Source organism: Enhydra lutris, unplaced genomic scaffold, assembly GCF_002288905.1.
Source record: "Enhydra lutris kenyoni isolate GAN:26980312 unplaced genomic scaffold, ASM228890v2 scaffoldscaffold17, whole genome shotgun sequence".
NCBI classification, from domain to species: Eukaryota; Metazoa; Chordata; class Mammalia; order Carnivora; family Mustelidae; genus Enhydra; species Enhydra lutris.
This window is the reverse complement of record NW_019154101.1, coordinates 10,970,127-10,980,982: the sequence shown is the minus strand read 5'-3', so window position 1 is coordinate 10,980,982 and position 10,856 is coordinate 10,970,127. Positions and strand designations below refer to the sequence as shown.

General features: G+C 44.1%; 1 protein-coding gene across 1 annotated transcript in view; it reads left to right on the top strand.

Annotated features, from left to right (window-relative positions):
- LOC111147879 (ring finger protein 8) overlaps positions 1-10,856 on the top strand; it is a 31,899-nt gene continuing 21,043 nt past the window's right edge. Inside the window, exons 1-2 of the mRNA XM_022504144.1 lie at positions 1-195; positions 7,184-7,312. Coding sequence (XP_022359852.1) covers positions 85-195; positions 7,184-7,312 — 240 coding nt within the window. The 5' untranslated portion in view covers positions 1-84. The remainder of the gene's footprint in view (positions 196-7,183; positions 7,313-10,856) is intronic.

Sequence of the window (10,856 nt, the reverse complement as noted above, 5' to 3'; positions counted from 1 at the left end):
GCGCCGGCGACGAAGCTGAGAGGCGGCGGGAACCCGGGCGGGGGTCTCGCTCTGTGCTGACGGCGACCCAGGGCAGAGTGGGCTATGGAGGAGCCCGGCTCGTTGGTCACGGGAGACCGCGCCGGTGGCCGAAGCTGGTGCTTGCGGCGGGTAGGGATGAACGCCGAGTGGCTGCTGCTGGAGGACGGAAACGAGGTGAGGGGGAGGAGTCCTTGGGTATGAGGAGGGGGTTGGAGGAAGCAGGGCCGGGAGGGAGTCGGGGCGTCCGGGCGGGAAGGATGAATGGAAGAGAGGAGGTGGGAGCCAGCAGGAGGGGGGAGATGTGAAGAGGGGTTCCTGAGGGAGAGGAGGAAGGGGTTCTGGTGCGAGCGGTTGGGGGGGTCGAGGTGCTAAGTGTTTGAAGGGGGGACGTGGGGACCGCTCGGGAGGAAAGATGGCCCCTCTGAGAGAGGCCTGGGCCTGCGGTGCGAGTTCGGGCGGGAGTCAGGGTTGCGGGAAGGAGCTGTTGGAGGGGCTGGGCGAGGGGTGGGCGTGGAGGATGTGCGGACCTGCTGGGGTTTGGAAGGGAAGGAGACGACTCGGTTGGGGAGGGGACTGAGACAGCCCCTGTTTGGATCGGACGGAGCCCTGTGGTGTCCGGCTCTGGCGGCGGAGCTGCCCCAACTTCCACCCGGAATCCCGAAGCGCCCAGTGTCCGGGGTGGGGGGTGGGGAGCGGAAAAGCATGAACTTTCTAGAGTTTCTTTTGAAAAAGACTGTGAGGTTAGGTCATGTCCTTTTAAAAGCAGTAAATATTAATGTAAAAATGTCTTCCTTTTCAACTCTTGAGGAAAATTGACGCTTTGGGAGGATCCATTTTTATTCTGTGAGTCTTGGTACGGGCCGAGTGGCACCCCTGAGGTGGGTTGGGGGTAGGGATTCAGAAATACTAGAGCTGCCTTCTCCAGAGGTCGCTTGTAATGTTTTCTAATGCATGAATGCAAAAAAGGAAAAAGAGGAAGGGTGAGGCACGGTTCCAGTTGGGGGCCGCTGGTGTGGTGCTTTAGAGAGAGTGATAGAAGAGGGAGCAGAGCGAGTTGGAGTGCTGTCAGCTCTGGAAGGAGAGCTGGATGGATCAGGGACCAGCTTGTGGTGGTGACTGGGAACCACTTGGGTTTTGGAAATAGTTTGTATGAAAAATAAAGTAGTCTTTTGATTATTATATGTGTTTAATTATATGGTTTTTCTTTTTTTTTCTTTTTTTTTTTTTTAAGATTTTATTTATTTATTTGACAGACAGAGATCACAAGTAGGCAGAGAGGCAGGCAGAGAGAGAGAGGGAAGCAGGCTCCCTGCTGAGCAGAGAGCCCAATGTGGGGCTCGATCCCAGGACCCTGGGATCATGACCTGAGCTGAAGGCAGAGGCTTTAACCCACTGAGCCACCCAGGCGCCCCATAATTATATGGTTTTTCTATAAGCTACATAGTCTCAGTTCAGTCTCCCAGATATTTATTATTTATGTTTTTTGGTGTATTATGAGAGGGACAAATAATAGCAACTTTGCCCTCAGAGTTTATTGCTTGAATGGGGAAAGACAGTTTTATACAGTGAAGCGATCTGAGAGAGCCATGCAGGCTGTACAGTAAGTGCCAAGACGTGTATTATTTAGTACTATCCTAGAACAGTAGTTCCTCAAGTCAGAGATGGTAGTCAGGTCCAGCCTTAACTGCTAGATTAGGAAGTTTTAAATGGTTCCTTGGGTGCTGTGATTTGAAGAACAGCAGGAAGACACCTCTTCCCCCAAATCTCTCTCCTCTCCAGGTATCGGTGCCTGGAGTAGGCACAAATTCTTTTCTTTCTTTCTTTTTTTTTAAGATTTTATTTATTTATTTATTTTAGAAAAAGAGAGTGAGAACCCTTTGGAGAGGGGGCAGAAGAAGAGAATCTGAAGCAGACTCCCTGCTGAGTGCAGACTTGACATGGGGCTCTATCCCACCGCACAGGGCTCAATTCCACAACCCCGAGATCATGACCTGAGCCAAAACTGACAGCTCAATGCTTAACCAACTGAGCTACCCAGGCATCTCTCAGCACACATTCTTTTAGCTTGAACATTGACCTTTCCCTGCCTGGCTTTTTCCAAAAGCGTTTACCTTTGGGAAGTTTAACAAATGAAGATATTGATACCTAAGTATTAGTAGCTATTCCCTATTTTGTATTGGGTTTGGGCTTTTGTAAGTATTACTTAATCTGAGCCCTGCAAGTGTCCCACACTCAGACACAGCCCTATAAAGTACTTAGTTGTTAACATTCTTTCATATTCAATTGATGTGGACTAATTCATTACTTCTGAAGAGCTTGATAGCACTGGGAGTGGAAATAGGAGTTGGGGGCAAAAAGAATAAAGCCCCTGTAGCAAAAGTAAGAAGAACTGTAAAGTGTTCCTACATGTATTTTAAACTTTTGGATAATTTTGTGTAGAGCCATCTCTGTGGGGAGAGACACATACAAACCATAGTGAATGGTAAAGACATAGTAGGAAGACTGGCTTGCCCGGGGTGCTGTATAAGAGACCTGCCAGGCCTGAGTGTCTGCAGGGTCTGGTATTAGGAAGTTGTTGGAGCATAGCCTGCAGTGTGTATGAAGAGAGGTCTGGATTAAGGCAAGAGATGAAGTGTAACTTATTTTAGTGGGCCCGAAACGATAGCACAAGGTGGTGTGCATAAGATTTAGGAGGTGTACTTACATGATTTAGTTATAGCAGCAGAATCAGTTTCCTGCCTTTCCAGTACCCCTCAAAGTCTCCGATTTCCCAGATAAAAGAATAAAACAAGGTTCTTCTCATTTCACTGGAGGGAATACAGCAGTAAATTGTCTGTCTGAATGGGTGTACTCAAACTTCTTTTTTTCCTCCCCCAAAGAGGCCTTTTGTTTGCTTTTTTTTTGTTGTTTTCTTTTTGTTTTTGTTTTTGTTTAAGTAATCTCTGCCCCCAAAGTGGGGCTCAAACTCAGGACCCTGAGATCAAGAGTTGCTTGCTCCACCAACTGAGCCAGCCAGGCACCCCTGTCCTTAAACTTCTTGAACCAATCCAGAGAGTTTGGGGGAAAAACAAATTAGGTAGAGATGTATTACGAATTATCTAGGTCTTACAAGTATCTAGGTCTTTGGAAAGAGGCATATTATCCTTGTTTTTCTCTTTTTCCTTTCTTGTATTTGGTTTTCATGAAGCTTTTTTGCCTTAAGGGCTTGGAAAAGGGAAAGGATGGTTCTAGAGTATTTGCTAGCCATCTGGGAAAGAATAGGAGTCATGCCCAGGAGAAATGAGCTAGCAACGAAGATGGGTAAGAACAATGGCTTGCAAAACTGTTGTAAATAGGAACAACCCCCAACACTTGCATAGGTGGTTTGTTGGCACTCAGTTCCCATGGGAAATTTACTTTTATGTGCAAATAATGCTGGAATATCTGGATAAGCACACCACAGACTCTAACCTTGGTGTACCTAGGTAAATTATAGGACCAGACTATAAAGGGAATGACAAAAAAGAGTGGTTCCTTACTTCCCTGGATTCAGAGTCTGTAGGAGACTATTTTAGAAAAAGGCACTCATCTCCCTTTTCTGTAATTCTTTATCCAGACAGCTCTCAATGGCAACCTGGCTGTCTCCTCTCAAGTATTAAAATGGCCTGTGGAGTACTTCCTTTATTAGAAATAAAGCTACCAGGATACCTGGGTGACTCAGTTGGTTAGGCAGGTGAGTCTTGATTTCAGCTCAGGGTCATGAGATCAAGCCCCATTATAGGCTCCATACTCAGCGGTCTTTCAAATTAAAAAAAGAAAAAAAGCTACCTACATGGAAATTCTTAACTGTTCCAGGATGACAGATAAACCCTTAAACATTTCATCTCTAAAAAATTTTATAAATAAATAAATGATTTTAAGTAGGCTCCATGCCTCTCCTGGGGCTTGACCTCATGACCCTGAGATCAAGAGGTATATGTTCTACTGGCTGAGCCAGCCAGGTGCCCCTAAACATTCCTTTTTTTTTTTTTTTTTAAAGATTTTATTTATTTGACAGACAGAGAGACCACAAGTAGGCAGTGAGGCAGGCAGAGAGGTAGCGGGGGGGGGGGGAAGCAGGCTCTCTGCTGACCAGAGAGCCCGATGCTGGGCTCAATCCTGGGACCCTGAGATCATGACCTGAGTGGAAGGCAGAGGCTTAACCCACTGAGCCGCCCAGGCGCCCCTAAACATTCCATTTTTATCCTTTATTTTTTAAAATATTGTATTTATTTATTAGAGACACAGAGAGGGAGCACAAGCAGGGGGAGCAGCAGACAGAGGGAGAGGGAGAAGCAGGCTCCCTGCTGATCAGGGAGCCAGATGTGGGGCTTAGTCCCAGCACCTGGGGATCGTGCCCTGAGCCGAAGGCAGATGCTGAACGACTGAGCCACCCAGGCTCCATATGTATCTCTTAAATAAATAAATAAATAAATAGAATTATGCTTTAAATTTATATGTATGTAATTAAATATCCTTTAAATATATAATATAGATATATTCAGGGGAAGTTGGATAGTAAATGGAATTTCTGGCAAACTGTTCAAAGAACTGAAGAACTGGGATGCCTGGGTGGCTCAGTTTGTTGAGCAGCTGCCTTTGGCTCTGGTTGTGATCCCAGGGTCCTGGGATTGAGTCCCACATCTGGCTCCTGGCTCAGCAGGGAGCCTGCTTCTCCCTCCCACTCTGCCTGCTGCTCTGCCTGCTTATACTCTCCCTCTATTAAATGAATAAATAAAATCTTAAAAAAAAAAAAAAAAGAACTGAAGAACTTAAGTCAAATTTTAAGAGTTCCTGGCTGCTGCACTATAGTTTCCAGTGATAATAACCCAGTTTCCAACTTTTGACCTGAAAAGTGCTCATCCTTGAGTCTGGGAGGACACTCAGAAGCTCTTTATTCCTTTATTCACTCACACATATTTACTAAGCATTGTCCCAGGTACAGAAATACAGTGGTACACAAGATAGATAAGGTCCCTGCTTATGAAATTTATGTTTTAGTAAGGGGTGGGGAATAGGTAAAGGAAACAAGATCATTTTGGATTGTGATAAATGCATACTAACAAAATGAAGGAATGCAATGGTGGGGGAGGGAGCAGGCAACAACTTTAGGGTAATCAGGGTAGGCCCTTGAGTTGAAACTTGAAAGATGAGAAGGAGCCCCGACAGATGTCTCAGCAGAGTGTTCTAAGTAGAGGGGACTGGAGGAAAGACCCTCAGGTAGTGGTGTTTCTGACTGTAATACGAGATAAGACTAAAGAGCTGTAGGGGTTGGGACATTCAGGCCTTATAGGCTATGGAAGGAAGTTTGTATCATCAGTGTGGTTTGGAAAGAAGGGAAATGGTCTGTTTTAAAGATTTTACATTACCACTCCAGCTGCTGTGTGGAGAATGAAGTTAGTCGGAGTAAGGGAATGCAGGGCAGGAGTAAAAACAGCTGGAGGAGGTCAGGTTGTTTGGACTAAGGTATTGGCCATAGAGACAGAGAGAAGTGAACAGGTTTGGGATATATTTGAATTACAACCAGTAGAATTTGCTGATGATTTGAATGTGAGGAGGGCGGACAGAAAAATCAAAGATGGTTCCTGGGTTTTGGGCTAAGCAGTTGCTTGGATGCTAGTGTCAGTTACTGTGATGGGAGTTTTAGGGGAAGCATTTGATGGTCTTTGAGGAACTGAGGGGGACTGGCATGATTCTGAAAGATTTTCAAAAAGAACAAAATGGGGAGCTTTTAGAAAACCACAGGCCATTTGGCTTACTGTTCTTAACTAAGGTTGTGGTATGGGTCATTATAGAGGTGGCTTGTACACCAAAAAGAAGCAGCAGGGGATTCTAAGATCTAAATCTCAGGGGAATTTCATTTTCTTCCTTGACAGGGTTATTAGAAACTAGACTGGTCCATCAGAAAAGTGTGACAGATAAGAACTGAGGCTTCTTTGCAACCTTTTTCCAAGGTTCTCATGTTGTCCTCATGGATAAGAGAAAATTTGGACTTGATTCAAAGACTTCTGGTCAAATTACAACTGGTTAAAGGTGTACCCAGATAGTGTAGTGGAATGTTTACTAGGCTTTCCTGGGAGCTTTGCCTTTGGCTACATCCTGTTTCAGTCTTTTTATCTGTGTCTTAAATGAATGTATAGAAGGCCTCATATCAATATGGTGGATGAGTCAAAGCTGGAAGGGATATTGAGTATGTCTGATGGCAGATTAAAAATTCAGAAAGGTCTTGACAAGCTCATGTGATAGGCTGAACTAACAAGATGAAATTTAATAGGAATCAATGTAAGGGCCTGCACTCGAATCCAAATGTACCAACTAGTCAAGTATAGGACAGAAGAGACATGACTTAGCATAGCAATTCTTGGAGGAAGGTTAGACCAAGAAATTTAATCATTCCTAAGCCTGAGGATACATTGGCAGCATGATAGATCTGCTGTGAAAGCTAATGCAATTTATATGCCCCAGTGATGATATCTAGAACTGGGAAAGTGATGCTTGCATTTGACTGTGTTATAAAAATTATTTTTTTAAAATGTGACATCTAGGAATAAAAATAAACCAGGAGCCCCTTAACAGATGTATTAGGCTAGCAAAGGGATGCGAACCTATGTCATGGGAGTTAAGTTTGAAGTCACTGGGAACATAGGGCCCAGAAAAGAGAAGACTAGGTAGACACTTTATAGCTGTCAAGTGGAAGGGGGGTTGGAGATTTTTTCATGGTGTTCAGGGAAGAGCCAGAACCAGCGGATGGAATTTATAGGAAGAAAGATGCCAAATCAGGGCCATTGAAAAACTGGAAGGACTGTCTTGTATAGAGGCTGTAGTTCTTGGCAGCATTAAGACTGCTTGATGGGGGTGTGTGGAAAGGATTCCTCCATCTCATGATGAAAACTCAGGGTCGTCCCAATCCCGTCCCGTTCCCGGACTAACTTCATTCAGCGGTCTCTTCTTGTCAGAACTTCTTGCCTTTTTCTACCTGGTGGCTCCCATGGTATCAAAAGGAGATAGCTGATAAGCAGTATGGGTTTTATGAGGGTCTGGTTTCATAAGTCAGAACGTGTGAATATTGCTTCTTGACAAGATGGTAAAGGATCTCCCTTTTCAGCAAAATGACTGATTGTCTCTTACGTTGTTGTCTTCCTAGGTGACGATAGGGCGAGGATTTGGTGTCACATACCAGCTGGTATCAAAAATCTGCCCTCTGATGATTTCCCGAAACCACTGTGTTTTGAAGCAGAATGTCGAGGGCCAGTGGACAATTATGGACAATAAGGTACAGGAATCTACAGATGCCTAATGACTTTTACTGAATTTTTGTTTATTTTTAAATTACTTTTTTTTTTTTTTTTTGCATAGGTAATACAGAATATAAAATTAAGAGGCTCAAAAGTAAATCTTCTCCCCTAGCCACCCAGTTGTCTTCCCCACAACCATTTCTGTATGCTGCCAGAGATTAGGTTATACCAAAATAATTTCTAATGACTTGAACGAAAGTTCATTACTTTGAAGGAAACTCTTGAATTGGGGCAGTAGGTCCTGCTCCAGAAACTAGACTAAGTTACTGGAGGAATTGGCCTTTGTGAGTCACAGGTACAGAGACCTTGGGAAAAATCCGATGCATATTCTGGAGTACGCCTATAGTTTAGAGCACTGGGAGGAGGAAGGAGCTGAGCTGACTGCACTTAGCTCCTTCCCTTCCTAGTTCCTTTCTATCAGAACAACACTCCCACCCCCTTTTAAATCCATTTTATATATTCATGTCTTGAGGAAAACTTTTGAATACAGGACTTTCCTGCTTTAAACAGATTTGAAAAGCACTGGTCTGGTGTGAATACTAAGGGAAGTGAAATAGTGTGTAAAGCCCAGCAATTAGGAAGCACCTAAAGTGCAGATACACAAGCACACCCAGGGGTACTGTGGAAATAGAAACTGTGTGCTGAGAGAAATTCGAATGTTGACAGCTAAGGCATTAGGAAGTAGGAAATGTCTTCAGACACCGTCTTACTCTGCTCTGGTTGGAAGGGTTGTACAGGCATCTGTTAGAAGGAAAGGTAGTAAATGGTCTGAGACCAGTTCTGAGGTGTGTGTGGTGGGTGGGTGCCGGGGTTACCCTCACACTGCCAAACAATGCTTGAGACGCCAGCTCAGTGTCCTGCTATTCATCTTAGTTCTGGTAGCATGGGATTCCACAGGTTAGCACCTATGCTTCTGACTAACAGCTGTAGATTAGAGGCTCCAAGGATGCCAGTCACAAGTCCAAGTTGTTTACTTGTACTTCTAACCAACTGGAACCAGTTGGTTCTAATGACCTCCTCCCCCTTTGGATTTGATTAATTAGCTAGAGTGGCTCACAGAACTCAGGGAAACAGTTGTTTATGTTTACCAGTTTATTATGAAAGGCTTGGAACAAAGGATACAGATGAACATCCAGACAGAAGAGATGTGTAGAGCAAGGTATTTGGGAAAGGGCATAGAGCTTTCACGTCCTGTCTGGGTGTGCCACTCCCTCAACACCTCCATGTAGTCACCAATCCAGAAGCTCTCTGAACCCATCCTTTTTGGGTTTCTGTGGAGGCTCTATTACTTAGCACAGAGTTGATTAAATTTTGGGGCATTGGTGATCAATTCAATGTCCAGCCCCTCTCTCCTCCCAGAAGGTTGAGGGGTGGGACTGGAAGTTTCAACCCTCCAATGATAGGTTTGCTTCCCTTAGCAAATAGACCCTACCATTGCGTGACCTGGGGCTGAACCAGGGTTGCCTCATACACCTTTCTGTCTCACCACTTAGGAAATTCTAAGAGTTTTTAGTAGCTCTGTGCTAGAAACTAGGATAAAGACCAAATATGTATTTGTTATTATAATTCACAATATCACAGGTATCCCGCAGGCCTGCCTTCATTTTACATTCTTAAAACTGCTAGATTTAAGCTGTTGAGAAACTACCTTCCTGACTAGGATGAAGTTGAGTTGGCACTGTGTTGAAGAAGAGGGTCTATGTGCTAAGTAAATTGGTTTGGCACTCTTGGCAAGTCATTAGGAGTAGAATGGGAATCTGTGTGCTGTAAAGAGGGCCTCAGAGATGATCAAGTTTAACATCTTCCGGGAACAGAGGAATCGGAGACCCAGAGAGAGAAATTGACTTGCCCAGGGCCTTCTGACTAGTTGAGTGAGTGCATGAGCCAGGGCTCCAACTCAAATAAGTCTCTGCTATGTCCTATTGTCAAACACCTGTGAAGTACATTGATTTGCTCTATAGGTTTGCCCTGCTTTTGGAAAGTTCACATTACCTATCCTACATTTTGCTTTTACAAAAGACCTGCATTGGTGCCTGTATTTACTAACGAAAAGAAATCAGAAGAGGATCTTCACTTTTACAAAAAAAAAAAAAAAAAAAAGGGCAAAAATAGTGTTTACCATTTGTTTTGCAGTGAGCTGTGATAGAGGCAGCACACACCAGAGCATTGAGAGTGGCTCTGCTAAGCTCTTTCCCAGGGAACTATACTCAGCATCTCAGCGTCAAGGTGCCATAGCTTTGAACTGTGTCCGTGAGCATCTGTACTTTAATCTTGATTTACTTTGTGCATCCGTTAGCAGGTGATGTCCTAAAGTAGCAGAAAAGCCTATGAGAGGTTATATTTTGAGTTTGGGAACAATAAAAAAATTTTCCATATAAGTTAATGGTAATTGCTTTGCTTTACACCATTGGGTTATGAAGAAAGGAGTCATGGGAACACTCTACTTTTGGATATCAGGGGAAACCTGTACCAGTTGTAGGATTAAGAAAAAATTAATGATGCATATCTAAGTCATAGATGCCAGGTTTTAAAGGCCCTGCAATAGCTTATATCAGATCACCTTAGGAAAAGGTGTTTTCCTTATCAGAATTGGCTGTCTGAGAAATGGGGTTGCAGTATTAGAAACGCGAGTTCTCTCATGCTTTTGTCCTTGTTAGGTGCAGTATGGATGTGTTCCATTTATGGGATAGTGGATTTTGAGAGGTTGGAAAGCCACCAGCTGACTGATTTTAGTGTTCCTTGAATGTCAGCCTCAGGGATACAGAGACAGCTCACACCAGCCACAGATCATGACTGCTTCTGGGCTGCTTTCCAGCATTTGCCATGTACCCTTTCTTCTAGGGCTGTTGTTACCATGAGACTCCTCTTTTAGGGTTCAGACAGATAATGCAGAGCAAAGGCAGGCTCCTGATTCTTCCAGGTCTTTTCTGGCTTAAGCCTCTTAGCTTTGATTCCATTTGTGAGGTAACTGATTTTTTTTTTTTTTTTAAGATTTTTATTTATTTATTTGATAGACAGAGATCATTAGCAGGCAGAGAGGCAGGCAGAGAGAGAGGGGTTAAGCAGGCTCCCCAGGGAGCAGAGAGCCCGATTCGGGGCCCGATCCCCGGACCCTGGGATCATGACCTGAGCCGAAGGCAGAGGCTTTAGCCTACTGAGCCACCCAGGTGCCCCGAGGTAACTGATTTTTAAGAGAAGCTGTGACTTGAGTGTTTTGATGGAGCAACTGTTCTTACAGGTAAAAGCACCCCGCCGCCCCTGCCTTTTTTTTCCCTTAACAGATGCTCCTTTACTTTGTGACGTTTTTCTGGCATGATGCCTTGGCAGTCCTCTTCTTCTGATGAAGGATTTGAATTTCAGGTGCAGGACATTATTTTTATGGTCATATTTGAAGTCACTTGCCAAGTCTTTTCAAGAGGTAGAGATTTCTAATAATTCAAAACTCAGAACTACATTCTCTCTTCATTAAGTGTTATCTCTTATATGCTGGAATGGCCAGAAAGTGAAAGCTTAAGTACAGAT